Source organism: Aedes aegypti, chromosome 1 (assembly GCF_002204515.2).
Source record: "Aedes aegypti strain LVP_AGWG chromosome 1, AaegL5.0 Primary Assembly, whole genome shotgun sequence".
Classification (NCBI taxonomy): domain Eukaryota; kingdom Metazoa; phylum Arthropoda; class Insecta; order Diptera; family Culicidae; genus Aedes; species Aedes aegypti.
The window spans coordinates 105,568,144-105,590,190 of NC_035107.1; the positions used below are offsets into that span (position 1 = coordinate 105,568,144).

Here is a 22,047-nt window from a genome sequence, read left to right on the forward strand (position 1 = left end):
GGATTGGTACGAAGCGAAGGGCGTTAATGTTGTCCCGAAGGAGGCGAACCCGCCAAATACATCAGAACTTCATCCGATCGAAAAGTTTTGGGCGAAAATGAAAAAAAAAGTTGAAGAAAAGCGGAAAATCATTCAAAACCGATGATGCTTTGAAAAAAAAACAGGAAGAAATTGTCTAAGAAAGATGGGCAAAGCCTCGGCCAAGATCTCATGAGCAGTGTTAAGAGAAATGTATGAGCATTCAGCTTGGGGGAGGAAATGCAATAAATAAATTATACCAAAACATAGCTAATATATAGTTACTTAATTCCTGAAAATTTGAGAAGTATCGATTCAAAATGAATTTTTGGTAATCATTTTTGTGTGTCTCATTGTTTCCGAGTCCAGTCTTTATACCTTTTGTTTCATCCCGTATACTCGTACAAAGTAAGTTGTAAAGATTCTGGAACGATCTGTAGCACCTGTCAAATTAAGTTTGTTAATCATTAATTAAGTCGCATTAGAGTACAGATTAGTTCACAACAAAATCTACACAATCGCATTGCATGCTATGTTTTATCATAGAAAATAGTCATGTATATCACCTGCGATTTTGTACCTATAAAGCCTATTCGCGATATATTATACATGATAATTTGCACATTTAAGCATCTTATAACGCAAAAGTTGTTTATTTATACGTACATTCTGCTTGTTTTGGTAGTTAAATAATATAAAATCGTAGTGGGAAAATGATTTTACACCATTTTTGAGGTAGTAGGTACTCTCCAGTAAGCTATTGTCTAGTAAGTCTAGCATATGCTTCACATTCGGCAAACATCTGGATTTTCTTACAATATGGTTCAGAACAAGGAAATTGCCAAAAAATCTTAGGCGGTGGTGCATTTTGGAACATTTTCCCCTAAGAGCAATTTATTTCTTATGTTTCCGTTTTTCTTTGTGTTTACTATTTTTCTTGTTTATTTTTCTGTTGTATATCGATCTGATTATTTTCATTGCCATAATGCACTTCTTCTTTCTTTTTTGTGCTTGCTGTAGGTACCAATTACTATGTGCGACCGATCAGATCGATGCTCGACACTCAATGCCCCATTGGGCACCCGTGGAATGGTCGTGGCGTGGAGGGAGCTGATGTAACCTTCGTTTGCCAGTAGGATAGCAGAAAGTCCGGTTCAGGGGATTTGTACTAGTGTTCAATGTTTTCAGCAGTGAATGAAAGTTGTCCATTTGTCAATGTGGTCGAACTTTTGGCCTTCGGTGAGCTGGACCTTTCTTACGCACATTTCAGCTGAGCCTGCCAAGACACAAAATTACATCATTTGCGCTGTGTAGACTGCTGTTCTGCTTTCAAGGATGTCGGGTAAAATATTAAACCCGTATGACTTGCAGATTTTCGTTTCATGCTCCATTCATAATAATTATTTCCCGATAAGATAGGGTATGGAAAGTTTGCCCTATGCACAGTGGTCCAAAGCAAAGTCATTCAATTCCAGGTCGGTCGAGGATCTTTTCGTAATGAAAATTGCCTTGACTTCTCTGGGAATAGATTATAATTCACATAAAAATCTCTCAATAAATGTGGAAGTGCTGTTAAACTTCCTGCAGGAAGTTCCTACTCTCAATATTTTCAAAAAGCTGTTAGAATTGCCACTTTTATACTGTAGAATATTCTTACTTTTCTTAATATAGCATTAAACGTTAATTAAAGGCTAAACTGATATCGTTGATCATTATCTTATTTTGTCGTCATCAGTCATTTCGAAAACGATCTTCAACATTGAATTAACCTCGTTCTAAGCAAATCTTCTCACGCTCAAACGATGCAATTCCAAATAGGGTAATTACTACTTTACTCCATCATTGATCTAGCTAGGATCTCATGTTATACAATCCAGCTGACGACAATCAACGGTGCGGTACAGTTATACACCCGATCGATGGTCTATCGATTATTTAAATTGCTGCATGGGGCGTGATCTGCTAGCTAATTGATAATAAGTGCACCTGCCTTCTGTAATGCACCAACGCTGCTAGCCGCCCGACCAATAAATCAGGATCGCAGCATTGCAATGGTGGCGGCGCACGGAAATGGTTGCAGCAATAATGATTCGGATTTCACCGGTTATTTCTGCGATTAAAAATGTTATTTTCTTACGATCAACCATGGGCGTAGACAGGTTTTCCATAAGTCCGAAGCATGCCTTGGTTCATTCCACGGATTGCAAAACTCCAAATTATTCAAGGATTACATACAGTTCCAAGGAATCTGACAGAATTTTTCAAAAGTATTGGTCCCGGGATTACTGTAGCGATTCCTCCAAGATGTTTTTAGTTTTTCCTACGTGTACTTTGCACTCTTTAAGGAGATTATCTAGAAACTTCTCAATGTATCCTATAAAATGCATTGCTTAAAAAATTCAGGGCATAACTTCATGAGCAAGTTTGTACAAAGATTCGTCCGTAAATCACTCCAAGGATTTCTTAAGGTGAAACAGTTTGGAATCAACTTCTAAGATTGCACTAAAACTTCAAAGGCACAAATCTCGCGAAGAAAGCATCCCACAACAGTGCACTTTTTATTTTGGCTTTGTGCAGAAGATCTGGAACATTTGCCAACTAGTCCTCCAGTTTTGTGCTTTTGAAAACGTGAGTAGGTGGAGAAGTCGTCAATTGTGCCGGCCATCTTTGCATTCCGAGATGTTTCACCTTAACGATTTGAACTCATTTTTTTTTCTAAGAGTTTTCAACAGATCATCTAAAATATTTTCTCTTTAACTTCTTTAGGAATGACATTCTTCTGGAAATGCTTCTGATAATTTATTTGGAATTAAGTTTTAAACATTTCATTTATTATATGAAGGATTTTATGAGAAATTTTCTTGGAGAAAACTTGCACTACATCACTACAGTTTTTTTTAAATATTGTCTAAAGTAATTTCTAGAAAATTCCAACAAACAATACTTTAAAAATCATACTACTACTCCTAAAAACAATTTTCTGAGGTTATCTGCAGGATTATCTGAAGGAAGCCAAGAAAGCAAAAAAGATTAAGCAATTTTTTGTAAATATCTGCCTAGGACAATGATGTGATATGTTCTTGGTAAACTTGCAACGCTCATGATGAGCCAAAAGAATTTAGATTGCTGTGAATTCTGTGAGAAATTCAGAAGAATCAAATGAATTTCTAAAGTATTCTTTAAAAAAGTTCTTGCAGGAGAATTATGAACAGCCCAATCATCAATTTGTGCTCTATCAAGAATTGCTAGAAATTCAAGAAAACGGATCTTGGAAGGTTTCTCAAGGGAGCTTGTAAAGTTCACGACAGCATCCCGAGATACCTATCATGAGTAATTTCCGAAGGAATTTCTGGTAATCCCTCCAGAATGATATATCTTGAGATAAAAGATTTATCAAAATGATACATCAGATTAATACTTGTAGGAGTTTCTATAAACTTCCTAGTATATTTTATGCCTGAATTACTGGTACAATTATATGTGTTTAAGAAAGAAACACCAGAAATTCATAGATTATTTAGATGAATGAGTCTTGAGAAAAATATGACTTTTACTTTTTATTTTTGGAAGTTTGGCCATTTGTCATTGACTAAAATTCAATGGGTTTGTATTCGGATTTTCAAGAACATCAATTGGACGATTGGATTCGATTGTTCTGAAATATTTTGTAACCAGTTCCCGTAGGGCGTGGTGTGGATTATCAATCATCATATAGTATCATCATCTGACACCTCAAAATTTATGATTAAAAAGGTATATCTGGATATCCCAGAATTGGAATAAAATAATCGAATAATATAATACTCAATTAAATTTAATAATAATAGATATCATTCCACGAAAAGACATTCATAATGTTTATCCAGAAGTAAAAAATCTAGAAGCGACGAATACAAAAAACTGTTACTGGATTCTTGAAAGGGGTTCCGATTGGGCTTACCAGCAGTATTGTAAAAAGTCGTCATTTCTCGCGACGTTTCGCTTCCATGGTCAACAATCAGTGATTTTTCTATACTTGTTCGCTACCGTCTCCTCTCACACACAATACGAGTGGTAGAAGGAACATAGAGAAAAAAAAACTGTGAAATAAATGTCATCTAGCACGATGACATTTAAGCTTAAGCATAAGCATTGATGACCGTACATTTCGTAGTTGCTACTCTGACCAGAACAATCGCAGTTGCACAAGGAACCAACAGATGTAGCTTGGGAATAGCTTTCCATCATCAATGTACACTTTTGAGAACTCCAAACATTATAAAGTCAATAACGGCGTCGGCCACGTCCTTATAATCATCGGGGGAAAGGTGGGATTAGGAATGTGGCATCCATTGTTACTAGAGACCGAGATCACTTCTGCATCTCCATGGCTGTCACAGGAAGGAATTTGTTAGTGAGGAGGGTTCAAAAGCTACCATGCAGCCTTCACACCAAAAAAATTTAATTTTTGTCTCAATCATGCAAAGCCTTTTCTCATGTATTCTCAATGATAAAACCTCTAAACACATCTATTATGTACAACATTGTTACCAAAATCCTTAATATTGAACGCGAAACGTCTTCACACGAAGAATGTTGCATGCAAAACGTCTCGGTTTAGATGATTTTCCCGCTGAAAATTCAATCATAAATAATGCACAAGCCGTCGATCCATCCATGTGCATTATTTTTGGCAGAATATTCAGCGTATTCAGCACGAATAAACCGAGCGTTCTTGTTTTCAATTTCACTTTGAAGATGCAAGATAGCAAGCAATATTGGCGAATGTTGGATGCTCACAGATCACGAAATGTTTCAGTTTCACTCAAGTTTGCAAGCATTTTCGAATGCATTGTGTCAGTTTACATTAATTAACGTTGAACATTCAGTTAACATGATTATCATAGAAGTTTACGTGCCATGTAAATTTAAGATTTTATTGCTGTGTAGTTCAAATAGTCACTTATAAGTCACTAAGACAACGTGTTCCTAAAGTATGTCTACACTTTATCAGCATACTTGATATAAAAACAAAAAAAAAACGCTCCGGCGACGCAAAAACCGAACTAGCTTGCTTGGGCCATCAAATGCACTGCCCAGCAAACGAAACGCGTGGAACGAAACCAAACGTCATTCCGACGACGCGAAAACCGAACCGAACTCCATCTGGCACGATGACATTTTCATAAATAATACTGTTTGCATAGATTTGCGAAACATACGATCATACACTATACTTAATTATGCTTGTAATGTCGAAATTAACGAACGTACAGTAACAAAATTATTCTTACGAAAAATGATAGAAATAAACAAAACCGTATCGACATCTTCATGGTCAGCAGCACTCATTTGACCTTTTTTTCTGTGCGTTCGTTTGACCGCTCGTGTCGTGAATGTTGAAGGCAAAGGCTGCCAAATGTCAACGAAAATGTGTTAACTATCGAATTTGTTTACAACACTGTTTGCCAGCAATAGCATTGCAGAATTCTTCAGATACTTGAAAAAATTATTCCTCCAAGAGCTCTATCAAGGATTTCTGTAGGAATTCTACCAGAGATTCCCCCAGGAATTCCATTAATTATTTCTTCAGGTTTTGCACTAGGTATTCTTCCAAAAATTTCTCCAGAAAATTCCATCAAGAATTTCTTCTAGTGGCTACAAGGGATTTCTTCAGGAATATGACAGGTGGGGATTTTTTTTTATTATCGGACAATTTGGGCCGGAGGTTCTCCGATTTGCATGAAATTTTCACGAGAGGTAGAGCTCGTGGATACATGACCAAAAGTGAAATTCAAAAAATTTATAGTGGCCTATTTTCCCGGAAAACTCTAGATGAATTTTCACGATTTCTCTATATACCTCAAACTTTGAAAATTCATATCTCCTGAACTATGCATCGTAGAACAAAAGTTTTTTAGTGAAATCGAAAGGAAATTTTCTCAGCAATCTATTAAAAATATAAAAAGAAAAACATTTCTCGGAAATTTTTCACCATGGAGAAAATTGTCGGAAAAAATGCGAAAAAACTATCGTCTGTATCATGAAAAATTTTCAAAAAAATATGTTTTGTTTCATCAATCTATACTCTAACTTTCGTCCATAGACGCCAAAGTGGTATCTTTTATCGTTTAGGCGACAGAACTGAAAAACCGATGACCACCCGCACGCTTTCCATAGAAAAATGTGTTCTATTGTGGGCCTCATAACCGTGCGCCAACGGCGGCAGTAATTTACACGCATTGTAAGTGTAACGCAGTAAACCATCCTTTCTTTTCCAGTCAGAAGAAGCTTTTCGTCAATCGGAGCACTCTCCTTTGGTCTGTTGGGTGTTTTGTATGTCCTTTATTCGTAACCATTACTATTGAGACCAACAGTTTTTAAATGAAAACGATCCTAACATTTAATAATATAGGTTATAGGAACTGACCCTCAGCAAGCATGGGAAAATTCACTCACTCACCCGAACGCCACCGATGAAAAATAGCAAAAAAGCTGCTGTTATCGAACATTCAGTGATAGCTGAACCGTCCTAGGCGAAGTGTAGCATGAAAGCGTCGAAACCGATTGTGTAAAAGCGACAATCGGAAGGAACGCGAAGAGAAGTGAATACCCATACACTTGTATCTGCGAGGCACGAGTTAATGCACTTAGCATCCATTCGCCGAATACATTGAACTGACTGAGAGGATTCCTACTCACTGAATCATTCCGTGGTGTGGACTGCCAGTCAGTGAACGCACATTAGCACTCAAACCCGAATGCCATTCGAACGAAATCAGAATGTAAGCAATCATTCCATTGGTAAACATTGGCTTTGCAAGCCGCTGTTGAACCCAATTCAACTCGATCATGCTCACCAATACCACTATCAGGAAGAGCTAACACCAATCTTTCTGATAGTGGGGTTAGTTTGCGTGGGCGGGCTAAAAAGGGCTCAACAGCAACGCAGAGTTGCTTAATATCAATCATATCAGCTGATGGCTGATGGTCTAAAACTATCAATATCACATGCGAGCTATCAATATCACTTTGATTTGACAACCAACAGCAGTGATGTGCAACATCGCACTCTAGATCAAAATCATTATCCATGCTATTAATGTTTTTCAGTGACCAACACATAGTTTCAATCTATCTGCAACACTGTCAAAAATATCGTACGGATAAATTGTCATTTTATCTGCTTAATTTAAAGCTAAACTTAACGTATCAGTGATATCCATAGTCTATCGCCATCAATGCACTGTTGATGTGATATGGAATGATCCGATTTGTATCGCAGTCGGCCTGTACAAATCAGCAAAGGAGATTGGGCAAATCTGGGCCCGGAATGTACACAGATGACTCATATGTCATTTGAAAGATCTGAATGAGACAAGAAAAAGTTAGTATGGGGTCAAAAATATCCGTCGTGGGAGAAACAAGTTATTCCGCATGGTTTGAGATGGATTTTCTATGTATTTTATTATATTTTTGCTATATTTTTTATCGATTAAAAATGAAAACATATATTTTTCTGCACCTATATGATGATTAGATGTTCTATGTTTTAAAGTGAATTAGGACTTTGTTTCAAAGATGAAAACATTACATGTTATACCGTAATAACATTGAAAATCATTTTAAAATAAATGTTTATTCAGTAAAGTTTTCTGCCAGACTCTGCTTTCCACATTATACTAATCACAATTCCCAACGGTTTTTGAACCGACCTATACGATATTTTTTGTTCGTGATAAGGTATTATTACGACTTGTATTCTGAAAAAAAGTCAGCATCATACGATGAAAAGTAATTGGGAAACAGTGGTGAAAGAAAAGTGTGTGGTGTCTTATAAAAGAACTGACTGTTTTATTTTTGCTGAATGAAATATTTCTCCAGGACGAATTTCACGAAGAGATCAATAAAATCATCAGCTAAACCTACTCAACCTCAATGAACAACATCATCAGCATCAAAAAACGTTAAATGTGAGTTGACATGCTTATTGCTAAATGCTACGCAATAACATATGCGTAGTTTAGGATTTCATGTGTTTTAATCAATTGCCTTTGATGGCAATCTAGCTCACTAGTATAAACCATCTCGCGCTGTATACCGCATACGTTTTTGTTTAGTATCACCTGAACTTCTACATTATTCAACCAGTCTTAAGTTAAAATGTCAATCATTATCGTTTTACGAATTGGTATACGAATGCCGTGGAGTCCAATGAACTTATTTTTTTTCTAATGAGTGCATATCTTATATTATCTCCTATCTCTCTCCGTCTGTTACCCTCCAGTAACTTGTGTACAAGCCCTTGACAATTTTTATGCAAGTTTTTCAGATAGAAGAAAAAACAGATAGAAAAGCACTAACGTTTTCTGTAGGCAGAGTATTTAACCCCTTGGCTCTACTCTGCTTGCAGAGGTTATAACTGCCAGGTTCTTAAGAATAGTAATTACTATCAGCCGATGCAGACAAGCAATCAACTTTTTCGGGATCATCTTGATGAGTTCCACTCATATACCATCCTCAACAATTGCTGTGTTATTCTTGAGCTGTTGAACGTCATCCTTAACTTCACTCAAAGTGGAATCTGGTTGGCTGCTTTTGTCCTACATTCGAACGTTGAAATGCTCTCCTTCGCCTTGAACCTCCGGTCCTGTGTCATCAACACAAGTCTGCTGCTTCCGCTTCTGTGTATGGTGCTTCACGTTTTTTTCCTCTAGAATAATTCTAAATTCTTCAGCAAACCAATCGTACCATAGACTACGTTAAACGCACAATGACTCCACCTGTGAGTTGATAACTATTTTTTCTGTAGTACAATAGCCAAGAAGGGTTTCAGCAAGCAAAACCTATTCCGGTTACGCTTGCTAGAGATGCTGTGGCGACATTCGTGTAATTCAGACGCTGAAGGTCATGCTGAGGCGGGCGTCGGTACCGTTCATTGTTAACGACAGGAAGTTTGAAGCGCATTTTTATAATTATCAGGTAGTGGGTTCTTCTACTTGCGTTCCAGCTGCGTCTTTGTCCTCCGTTGATCGACCGTTGATCCTCAATATGCACACTCTTTTGTAGATTGACCACCATCCGATCTCATGTTTTTGCATGTCATTCATCACAATGAAAGCTGTTCCCAGCTCAAGTGTGTCACGCAGCTCTGGAAGATTATATGATTACTTCTGAACATTCACATTATTGACATCCTCATGAGTATTTAGCGTTCTTAGCGACGCATTTGTGGAGCCACATTTGCTCAGGCGTCGCCAATGGAGTTGACATTGATAGCAAACCGAAATGGTTCTGCTCGAATTATTGGCAGTTTTTTCACAGTAAACAGTCAAACACTACAGTTACTACTAGTTCAAATGATCTCCTTCTCTGAGAAACAATAGCATGCTAGTATAATGTTATTGATATCAAAGATATTAGTTAGGTACCTGACGCGCGGATTTGCAGCACGCTGAAGCTGTGTACGACAAGCGAGGTATTTTTTCAGTGTAGTACAGAATACAACCACACAACCACTGTAATGATAAAACGGATATAGTCTGGAAAATCCTTCCTGAGTAAACCGCCGTTTTATACAAACATATTGCTAGAACACTGAAATAGGATAATACGATTTGATATTTGTGTCCAACTGTTACCTAAAGTGACGTGTTTGTGAAACGCTCATATCTATATCTTTATATTTTTTTTTATCACCGTATGTTTTAAGTATTCACATTTCAGCAACTCAAAACGTTCTGAAATCTGTGTCAAATCACAACATTTTTAAAATATTTACAATTAAGATAAAAACATACCTAAGCACATACATAGGCACGAATTCAAAACATTTGCGCAAGTAAATATTATTCAATAGGAACTGTCCAAAACATACCTCTTCTTACACCATTCCAGCACACATAACTTTTTTCTCCCACGACGAATATTTTTGGCCCCATATCAACTTTTTTTTGTCTCATTTAGATCTTTCAAATGATATATGAGTCATCCGTGTACATTCCGGGACCAATCTCCATACACTTTTGCCCAATCTCCTTTTAGGCATTGATAGTGACATCGAGCAACTCTGCAGCAACGTTTCTGAAAAAAAGGCTCAAGATCTCTTGGGCCCTTTTCAAATGTTAGTCCTTTGTCCGAATTTTGGTATGGACCGATGCACGAGTTCACTAATTTGACGTTTGAGCGGTGCCGAATTCACTGGTTGCTATGGTAGCATATATAACACGGCACCGCTAAAACGTCAAATGATGAACTCATGCATTGGTCCATTGCATTCGGCTGATCAGATGCCATTTTTTGTTTCGCTTAGTGCTCGCCGAAGAAGCAGAATGGGCACTGGAAATTGAAACGTTTGGCTTGGTTAAAAAACGGCTTTCTCGCTCCCGACTGTGCGTGGAAGCGAGTGAGGGAAACATAATAACTGAGTGAGTGTTTCCCATGCTTGACCCTCAGTATCATATAGTTGCCAAGCAAAAAGGATATTTATGCATACATAAAGTGCTATTTCCAAATTTTGTTCAATTTATCAAATAATTAGATAATTAACTAAAAGCGCACGAATAAATTTTTAATTTGATATAAATTCTGATTGTTCCTTGGAAGAATATAGAATAGTATTTGCATGTATATAATATCAATCAACTGTATAACACTCAGGGACGCTATCTATGGTTCCATTGATGGCTTCTGTGGAATATTCCACTGCCAGTCAGCTTGCAGCCTCTACAGTTGGCGCCAACCCAACAGCGCGCCAAACTGTATTGAGAAGCGTACGCGCGTAATGAATAATTATTGTATGTTTTGTCTGGCCGTATCGTGCGCCTATATAAGGCGCACCCATTGAATTTGTAAGAATGTAGTTTCTTTCGTTTCTCCACCGAGTAGGCATGCTGCCTCTCAGTGGTAATAAATCTGTTAAAGTGAAGTCGTTCGCTTGATTTGCCGTCCGTTGTATCGTAAAAGACACAATGTAGGAAAGACGTCCTGGCCGAAACAACATATTAACAATATATTCATAAGATTTCAAAGAAAGTGGATCTTGAGATTTGATCCTTCAAACGTTACCATAATGATTGATTGTAACAAGAACTTCCCGTGCGGCTTTCATAGAGGCTGTTAGCTTTAATACTAAATAACGTTGGGGCCCAGATAGCCGTAGCGGTAAACGCGCAGCTATTCAGCTAGACCAAGCTGAGGGTCGTGGGTTCGAATCCCACCGGTCGAGGATCTTTTCGGGTTGGAAATTTTCTCGACTTCCCAGGGCATAGAGTATCTTCGTATCTGCCACACGATATACGCATGCAAAAATGGTCATTGGCACAGTAAGCTCTCAGTTAATAACTGTGGAAGTGCTCATAAGAACACTAAGCTGAGAAGCAGGCTTTGTCCCAGTGGGGACGTAACGCCAGAAAGAAGAAGAAGAACGTTGCTGGTCAGTTGGGTGTTTTGTATACCCTTCATACAAAACACCCAACTGAACAATGGAGAATGGTCCGATTGACGAAAAGCTTCTTCTGACTGGAAAGGAAAGGATGGTTTACTGTGTTACACTTACAATGCGTGTAAATTACTGCCGCCGTTAGCGCACGGTTATGAGGCCCACAATAGAACACATTTTCCTATGGGAAGCGTGCGGGTGGTCATCGGTTTTTCAGTTCTGTCGCCTAAACGGTAAAAGATACCACTTTGGCGTCTATGGACGAAAGTTAGAGTATGGATTGATGAAACAAAACATATTTTTTTGAAAATTTTTCATGATACAGACGATAGTTTTTTCGCATTTTTTCCGACAATTTTCTCCATGGTGAAAAATTTTCCGAGAAATGTTTTTCTTTTTATATTTTTAATAGATTGCTGAGAAAATTTCCTTTCGATTTTACTAAAAAACTTTTGTTCTACGATGCATAGTTCAGGAGATATGAATTTTCAAAGTTTGAGGTATATAGAGAAATCGTGATAATTCATCTAGAGTTTTCCGGGAAAATAGGCCACTATAATTTTTTTGAATTTCACTTTTGGTCATGTATCCACGAGCTCTACCTCTGGTGAAAATTTCATGCAAATCGGAGAACCTCCGGCCCAAACCTGTCCGATAATTTAAAAAAATGCCCAAGTGCCTCCGGGAATTGCACTTAACATTTTTTTTTTCAAAAATTCTATTAGGGATTCCTATCGAATACCTACAAAAAATATTCAGGGATTGGTCATAATTCAAGAATTCCTCAGGAGATGCCTCTAGGTGTGTTGCCTAAAAGCTTCCTTCTGATATTTCTTTGGAAATTCTCCCAGAGATACCTTCAGGCATTCCTCAAGAATTTTGCTAGAGACTTCTCCAGCCAATCCTAAAGGATATTTCGATAGGGAATATTCCTGAAGTTTCTACTATTATGTCCAATGGTTTTTTTTTTCAAATATTCAAAAATTACTTGATGGATTATATCAGGAGTAAAAAAAAATATCTTCAATTCGTCCAGAGATTTTTCCAGAATTATTCTAGATATTCTTAGGTATTAATGCGTTAGCCATACTGACGTTTGCTATACGGACGATTGCCATAACATTAATTTCAAAAGATGACGTTTGCCATGAAGTAAGTTTGCCATAATGGATAGTTTCCCTAATCCACAACTGAACAGTAATATTGAGTGTGATGGTACATGGACGATAGTCATTTCCAAATAACATTTGTATTTTTTTTTGACGTCTGTAATACTAAAACACATATTACCAAAAACGCAGAAGACGGTAAAACTAGAAAGAACCGTCAATCAAATAAAGAAGAGTGAATCCAATGATCGATTCGTTGATCACCATGAAATATGAAAATTTCAATTATGTGTGTTAAAAACTTTCCGGAGAAATGGATTATTCGGGGAACAGGCGTTCAGAGAAATGACATCCGGTAAAAGGTGGCAAAACCTATTTTAACAGTGGGTTTAAAATGGTGTTCATACATACTCCTATATTATAACATCTGGCAGATGAATTATGGCAAACGTCCTATTCCTTATGGTCAACGTCTGTTATGGTTATTGTACTTCTTTCGTCCATCTGTTATGGTTATCGTCCAATATGGCAAACGTCTGTTATGCTTAACATAATTATGATAATTGTCTTTAAGCTAACCATAAGTATGGATAACGTATTTATGCCTATCGGGGACGGCACGATAGGCATAAATATTTCTATGAATTCTTCCAGGTAGGAATTTCTTCAGGGACACGTTTTTTCCTGAAGGAACTTCTGGAGAAATTTCTGGCCGAATCCTTAGAATGATTTTTGGAGAAATCCCAATAGCCTTCCTGGAGAAATTCCCAGACATTGAAGCAGCTCGTGAAATTTCTATAGTCATTCTTCGTGGAAGTCTTGCTGATACTTCTGGAGAACATTATGGGAAAATCTCCGCAATAATTCCTGCCACAAGTTTCGGGTTAATCTTTGGAGGAATTCTGGAGTCCATTGCTTACATTATGTCCAAAATGAGACGAAGTCTGCTTCTCAGCTCAGTGTTTTATGAACACTTCCACAGTTATTAGCTTAGAACTTTATTCCATGCTATGGTATGGTCTAGCTGAATAGTTGCGTGTTTGCCGTTACGACTATTTGGGCTTTATCCTGAAATCCCGGTTCCAAGAATCCTGTGGAGGTCATATTCTATTTTGGTATACAACTATTTCTTGGAAAATATCAATTATGCTAACCCTAACAGTTACTTCTTGATAAAACATAATAACTTATGATTCTTCGAATGATATCTATTTGAATTGGTTTTCCATTCATAAATATTGAGCTGTCGGATTATGGTATTTCATGATTTTCTGAAATGTCCACACAACGCCCTACCGGACCGGTTACAAATATCCCGGAATGGACAAATCCAATCATGTAAAACTGAATTTGGGTTTCATTTCTTTCATTTAGAGCATAAAGAATTAAAACCGGGTAAAAATAGATTTTGCTGATTGGTCAGAAATTACCCCAATGCACAAGAAAGGTTAAAGAATCTCAGCAAAAACATATAGAGAAATATATGGAGATGAACCAGTCGTAAGCTGGAAGTCTACCTAATAAAGACAACAATAACAATAATCTAGATCTATAGCTAGAGCTTGAGCTTCATCTGTACTTGCTACTCCAGTATCGCCAGATCAGCCTCACTTACACAAGGAACCAATCAGATGACTGCTTTGGATTAACAGGCACCCTCAGAGTATAACTGCTGGTAATCTTCTATTGTCATGCAACAATGGCACCTGCCACGTCAGAGTGCAGTTCAATGAAGGGAAGAGAGATGAATTGATGTTGCGTTTGAACCTGGACAGTAAACCGGATAAACCCATGCATCTACGCCAGTTCATGTGGGAAGGTATAGGGATAAGGTAATTTTATGGCAGAATGGCTTGCTTGGTTATATATCAAAGGTGTGAAAGAATGAAAGGGGAGGGAAATGGTTTCTTGTCCGTCTCTGGTTATAGCGATTGCTATGAACGAATAGTGCAGATTAAGAGTGGAAGATAGAAGCAAGTGATAGATACTACAAATTGCGAGTAAAGGGACGGGCCTGGGATTAAACTCATGACTTTCTCATGAAGCGATAGCCATTAGACAATGATCCTGTCAAAAGTCAATAGCAATAATCTGGAGGAATAAAAGGAAGAATCTCTTAAAGAAATCTTGGGGGAATATGTGAAGTAAGGTAACTCATTTTTATATAAAACTAGTGGTCCCAGCAAACTTTGTCTTGCCATCAAGTAGGGTATTGGAAAATGGCATGCATTCTCCCATACAAAACGAAAAATACGTTTTCTTCCATTTCTCCCACAATTCCGGAGACTTTCCATTTATTCACGATTTCAATTATGACAAAACCATGAAAATCGGTTGACTCGATCTCGAGCCAATTCGCGACATACAAATACCAATCGATTTTTATTTATATAGATACAAAAAAATCAAACTGTAACTAACACTTAAACTTTCGATCATTGGTGGTGCTGTAGTTGATGAATTTATTTCATTTTTGATTTGTAGCTTCTCCAATCATTATAGAAGAAGCTGTAACAAACCGAAAGATTTTTCGATAAGAAACTAAAAAGATAAACCTATGGAAACTGAAACTCGTTTTTTTTCGAGGGTGTCACGAGTAAAAAAAAGTTTTTGAACGTCCTTAACCGTAACATGAGCTGAGCATTACTATGCCAAACTAAAAAAATAATACGGGTCGAATATTTTTGACCAAGAGTTTAACCACCAGGATATGAACGAATATTAGCATTTTTGAAAAACAATCTTTTTTTGCGGAGCAGCTGGTTTATCCCGTGGGAAAGCCAAATTTCGGTTATCCTAGGTATACCTAAAAAACTTCCAAATCAATAATGAAAGAAATTCATCGACTACAGCGCCACGTAGTCGAACGTAATTGGAATCTTTGTTATTTGTCCGATTTTTCTCCACACTAACTTCTAGCTCGTTTGAGATGATAATAGAACGAAGCCACACCTCGAATTTTCAAGAATACAAGTCTTGAGAACCAAATAGCGATTCGCATTAAAAATTTTATGCAGCAAGATTAATAGATTTTCAACGTGAACGATTGTCAGATTCCCGGACTTGTGCTCTTAAAATTCAAAGGTTGGCTTCGTTAAATAATCACCTCAAACCTCAACTTTTAGAGTTGACAGATTCCGCTCAAATTTTCACAGTAGTTTCCGGAGTGTTGTGATGTTGTAGTTGACTATTATGGACCATTCTAATGTGGTGATTACTTGGCAAATTTTGTGAAAAAATCCTGGATGAATATATTTTAGGATCATTAATCCTTTACAGAAACCTGACTTTCATAACAGATTTTTGGTATGATTCATTGCGATATGGAAGCTGCTAACGCAAGACTTTTTTCCGTTGGCCAGAAGGGGTAAGAAACGCCCCCACTCCCTCTGGCTACGCCCATGCGATCAACATTTCTTGGTTTTGGGTGATTGTCCTCAACGGGAGGCGTATGATGGTGATGAAAACAGATATAGTCATATAACAAAATAAACATGGAACTCACGTTTTTGACAAATGCATTTTGAATGTTAATCTCGATCTGTGCTGTCTCGGCTTGGATGGTTCCTTCACTCCGTTTTATTACGTGATTGCTGTCCCGGGCACCACTTTTTTCGTACGTGCGACACCGATTTAATCGAAACACTGTTCTTCTCAAGTACTCGCACTCGTTCCCTGACCCCTACGGAATGATTCCTAAGAAAATCCGAACAATAAAAATCAAACTATTCAGTATGCAGATTGCACCGTAGCCCCACGATCTCTATCAAACAACAGATTGATCCAAACTATCCTCGAAAGCCCACAGCCCAAAGGTTGCAGTTACGTTACGAAATTATTAAACTGTTTCACAATCGCTTCAACTTTACCGTGTTGCTTGCGACTAGATCACTATCACTACATCGATCGGAAAACTAATGGCACACAATTGAGGGCGGTGAAACCTAAAATTTGCAATATCACAGAAAATGATGACCTTTTCAGTGGGCTACACTCGGTTGGTGCCCAAGAAAATGGTTCATTTTCCACTGGGGCTCCCCAGGCTCGCAAGTCACTTCACTTCTGTTGATCGAGGAGTCTTAGAACTGACTCTCGTGTAGTACAGGGTTACAGCTTACTTTTTTCTTCTAACTACTTAATCGAAGCACACACGACGAGACGCGTTCACTCCAGTCGACTGTTCAATCACGAATAGTTGGGTCGAGCTGGTTGAGCGAGCGGGTGACTTGCTCGTGGTCTTTCGTTGTCTCCTGGTAGCTAAGGCGAGCCATGCGGTGTAACGAACGCCTTTGCTAGATACCCTCCTGCTGCTGCTGCTGCTGCTGCTGCGGGCCAACACGTTTCATCGAAAGAAGGTTTACTGCGGTGCGGCCGGGTGCAGATATTTTTGGTAATTTCGGAGGACTCTGGTGTTCTTGGGGTCTTATTTTATGATCAATACTCGTGGCTACACTTGAATTTCAACAACACATTTTGAAGAAAAATAAGTTTTATCGAATAATGCAGGGCTGATAGCGTCTGAGTGTCCTAAAAATAGTTACTTTAGAGATAAAAAAGGAATGGAACCAAAACGGGACTACATAGATATCATACATGAACCATAAGATAAGAGTTTTTTTAATTTAGAAAATTTGGCACTTTTTTCTATGGAATTGCGACAAACATTACTCATGACATTACGACAAGTATTGCTATATGTTTGTATCTCTTGAAGATTTTTCTAGGAATCTCATCAGAAACTAATGAGCATGAGCATGATCATTAATGATCGTAAAATCCGTTGTTGCTACTCCGTGATTGGCCGGATTAATCAAAATTACATAAGGAACTAACAGATGGAGCACGGAAGCTTACCATCTTCAGTGTATTATTGCCAGATATTATAAAATCAATAACGGCGCCAGCCATATCCGTACGGTCATATCAGTGGAGGGAAGGCATGTTAGTATGACATCCATTGTTACAATATACCGAGTATACCTCTGCATCTTCATGGTTGTCACGGAAAGGAGTTTTAGTGTTAGTGGGATGAATTCAGAAGCTTCACAATCTGGATTCATCTTGGTGAGTGATACGATTCATGTAACGTCAATGTCAAAAGTTATCTATTACATACATTTCTTCTATTCTATTCTTCTGAACACAAAATATGTCGACACCTCTGGTGACGAGTCATCCTAAGAGTTTAATATAATATTTTCTTTTAGTAAGTGATACGGTTAATATGACATGAATCAAAATAGTAGTCTATCAATGTTTAAAGAAAACGTTGACACTTCTTGTGTTGAACCATTCAAAGTTTTTTTTTGCAAAATATGAATTAGTACGCCGACTCTTGGAGTGTCAAACCAATCATTGTCTTTTGATTAAATACACATATCGTTTTCACGATGAAGAAGTTTGTAAACATATTTGACTCATATTGAAATAGAAGCATGATTCAAGCTCACCAATTGATAATCCATCGTCGAAAAAGTAGCTCCAAATTACTTTTAATGTTCTTACCAACACGACCATACACTACTAAGGAATTTCAGCAGAACTAATTATGTAAAACACAAGCGATAACCCGAAGTTTCAGGAATTATTCCAAATCCATATATTGATTGTTTAACGACTTTTTTTATGGAAATCCTTCAAAAATTTCGGTTTCGGTGGTTTCTAAATCATAGTTTCCTGAACGATTGTAGAATGGATCCTGAACGCCAGTGTGGATTCCGGGATTCCATTGCAGATCCTGGAGTTCCTGTGTGAATCCTGAGATTCCAGATAGGATGCTGGGATTCCAATGTGGTTCCTCGTATAACAGGGTAAATTCTAAAATATAGTGTGGATCCTGGGATTTTAGCATTGATCATCGATTATAGTGTAGATGCTGGGATTTCATGCTGGGATTCCAGTGTGAAACCTAGGATATCTGCCGTGGAACCTAGGATATTGGGATTTTGAGTTTCCAGTGTGGATCCTTGTACAGGGTGTCCGCAAATTATCCGAACAGCAAAATATGGGAAAGATGGTTTCTCATTGAAAGCAATGAAAAATCAATGTCCATATACCTTTTATAATAGATCTATATGCTAACGCAAAATACAACTTTAAATAATTTTGAATTGATCGCTTGTTACTAAGATAGACAAATTTCAATTTTTTGGAGACGTTTTTCCTGAGGGCCGCTAGTCACACTGGAGATGTGTTATTCCTAAAATCTAAAAGCGATAAATCCAAATCTCCAATTATAATTTGAAGTAACCTACAGTTTAGTGGCTTCAAGTTAGACTGAAAATAGAAAATTATACGGTTCATATCCAGTGAATCTATGGACATTTCTCTTCCGTCATAAAGCTCGAAAAACAACTTCCTTCAAGACAGCTCAACATATTAGGCTTGGTTTTACAAATAGTTGAAATCGTAAATGTGTCAAACTTACTTCTTAAGAATATAACAAGCCAATGGTTAAAACCATGTACGAATATTGAATATATTGTGCTTGATTGTATAGAGCCATGTCTTCAAAGTTTGTACGGATAATTTGCGGACACCCTGTATTTCAGTATGGATCATGGGTTTCCAGTGTGGGTCCTGGAATTGCAGTGTGGATCCTGGAACTCCAGTGTGGATTCTGGAAATCTAGTATGGATTCTAGGAATCCAGTGTGATGCTGAGATTTCAATGTGGGTCCTGGTGTTTTAGTCCGCAACCTAGAGTTACAGTGTAGATTCTGGGTTTGTAGTGTAGATGTTTTTTTACTGCATTGTTCTTAATTCTATTAATGTCACTTTGACCTGATTGCCGTAGCTACGCTAAGCCATACTGAAGGTGTCTGGGTTCGATATCCGGTCGGTCCAGAATATTTTCGTATAGGAAATTTCCTGGACTTTCCTGGGCATAGAGTATCATTGTACCAGCCACACGATATACGAATGCGATAATGACAACTTTGGCAATGAAAGTTATCAGTTAATAAGTGTGGAAGTGCTCATGACAACACAAAGCTGAGAGGCAGGCTCTGTCCCAGTGAGGACGTAATGCCAAGAAGAAGACCTTGTTCTTTTTATACTCTAACTATTCCTATACCTAGCGCATCATGATTTCGATAATCTCCTGGACTGGCAAGCTGGGTTTCCACTTCCAAAGGACCGACAAGACAAGCAAGTGAGTGATCTACTACTAGTGGAATGGCCCTTCGAGCTTTGAACTTATGACATCATCCAATTGGCATTTTATTTCAAGTTCAACTTCAAATTCTAGGAGAGCCAACCTCTAAGCTAGGCATAGCCATTTACAACACCTTGTCGTGCACAGCAGCTCGACTAGCTGTGGCATCGACCCTTCTACGTACCGCTAACTTAGAGCACCACCTCCCAGTAAGGTATTGCCGTGTACAATACATGTCGACCATCTCTCGTGCCATAGCATCGACCCCTCTAACGACCAGTCATCGATCATTACTTCAAGATGCTTAAGGGATCGCTTGGACTCTATGGTGCAATCACCTATCGAGATAAGCGCCCGTTGCTCGGGCTTGCGGTTGTTGACCACCATCACCTCAGTGTTGTGATGGGCCAGTCCTAGTTTCCTAATCTTCATCCATTCCTCAACTATGGAAATAGAGTGCGTTGCTGTCAACTCTACTTCCTCCATCGATTCCCCATAGACCACTGAGGTGAAGTTGTCGGCGAAGCCAACAATTGTAACACTCGTCGGAAGGGGCAGCCTCAGTACGTCATCGTACATCGCATTCCATTACATCGGGCCCAGAATTGAACCTTGAGGTACTCCTGCAGTAATTCGAACGCTCTTCTACCCCTCCGCTGTGTCATACAGTAGAACCCTACCATTTAAATAGCTTTCTAGAAGCTTACAAAACTGCACCGGTACCTTTAGGCGGTGAAGTGCGTGGGCTATTGCTTCCCAGCTTGCGATGTTGAACACATTCTTCACATCCAGAGTGACAACCGCGCAGTAGCGGATGCCGCTCCTTTTATACTCGATTGCCACCTCAGCTGACTGAACGATCGACTAGATAGCGTCCAGAGTAGATTTACCTTTCCTGAATCCAAACTGGTTGTTCGACAGGCCGTTCGCACCTTCCTTATACGGTACTACCTCTCCAACAAATTGCCCGTCGTATCTAGTAGACAGATAGGTCTATACGCCGACGGGTCACCTGGTGGCTTCCACGCCTTTGATAGTAGTACCAATTTCTGTCGCTTGCATACATCCGGGAAGATTCCTTGATCTATGCAGCGTTGCATCGTGGTTGTGAACATGTCCGGATTCGCATTCACTGCCGCTTTTAAGGCAACATTTGGGATACCATCAGGTCCCAGTGCCTTGATTGACACGAATGATCTCATGATTTCTGCCAGCTCTCCGTTCGTCACTCTCGCCACTTCTTCTCCTTCATCTGCCGCATACGGCGCTGGGGACCATGGGCTTGTGGGATGGTGCGGGAGAGTACATCGATTATCGATCGCAGCAACTCGGGCGACTTCTCTTGGGGCGCTATGGCACCTTTGGTCTTAGCCATTACCACTCTGTAGGCATCACCCCACGGATGATTTCTTTTTAAGGAGCTAACTTTGCCTCTCTGAACGCTGTACCGCGTTCTTCTCTGTGTGCTTCTGTGCGTGCGCGTTTAATTCTTCACAGCATCTAGCTCTTCACTTCACTAATTCTTCGATACCCCACCTACTACCAACATCTCCAACATTTATGACTTGAACCTCTTTGAACCACTTAGACCTACGCGTGATCACTGTCAAAAATCGTTGTGTAATGCCCTGTGCTAGTCTCCCGCTACTTCGTAATATCACTGATGAATCAGGAAACAGGTTCGGTTGGTGGCAACTTATGTGCGTTTGAAATTCCCAAGAGAAAATGGTTGGATGTGAGGGCTTTTTCGTTTACGTAAGCTGTCAAGTATGTGTTAAAGCCTTGGCCTCGTGTAAAATCGTCTCGAAGACTTCGTCGTCCGATATACGTGGGGCGTCTGCTATGGACTTGCTTTTGTTTTTGCAAGAACGATTGCCTAAAATTGAAGCTCGTTGGCCATTTTTCCACAACTAGTGACCACTAGAGTGATGCAAATTTTGAAATGTTGGCTCCCGTACGATTTATATTATGGTAAATAGCATCCTCCCAAAGTTTGAAATGATTCGGAAGAAATTTGACTGTGCACAAGCCATTTGAAGTTAATATGGAGATTACTATGGAAAACGCCAACTTTTTGTGTACACGCCTCTATCTCTTCGACATAATATTTTATGGAAAAGTGAACAACATCTGCTCATGTGAAATCCTTTCAGCTACAACTTTGCTGAAGACTACATTTTGAGAGGAGTTAAGGATAAATTGCTATTCATAATCACAAACTAGCTTTGCATTTTGCATGCTTAACTAACTGCTCGGCAGGCAACAGTAGTGCTCCTGGCAGGTAGAATAGATCAAAGTAATCCTGGCTACTATGTTCTACAGCAAAACAGCAGTGTTGCTCTGAAA

General features: G+C 38.7%; 1 protein-coding gene across 4 annotated transcripts in view; it reads right to left on the bottom strand.

The window, feature by feature from the left end:
- Positions 1 to 16,806, bottom strand: part of LOC5575879 — a 59,275-nt gene extending 42,469 nt beyond the window's left edge. Inside the window, exons 1-3 of one of the 4 annotated variants that reach the window (XM_021844550.1) lie at positions 16,665 to 16,747; positions 16,416 to 16,490; positions 16,052 to 16,242 (exon numbers count right to left, since the gene is read on the bottom strand). In XM_021844550.1, coding sequence (XP_021700242.1) covers positions 16,052 to 16,068 — 17 coding nt within the window. In that variant the 5' untranslated portion in view covers positions 16,069 to 16,242; positions 16,416 to 16,490; positions 16,665 to 16,747. Of the gene's footprint in view, positions 1 to 16,051; positions 16,491 to 16,636 lie in introns of all 4 variants that reach the window. The other 3 variants (XM_021844544.1, XM_021844560.1, XM_021844555.1) reach the window with 3 other exon arrangements.
- Positions 16,807 to 22,047: the final 5,241 nt, after the last annotated feature.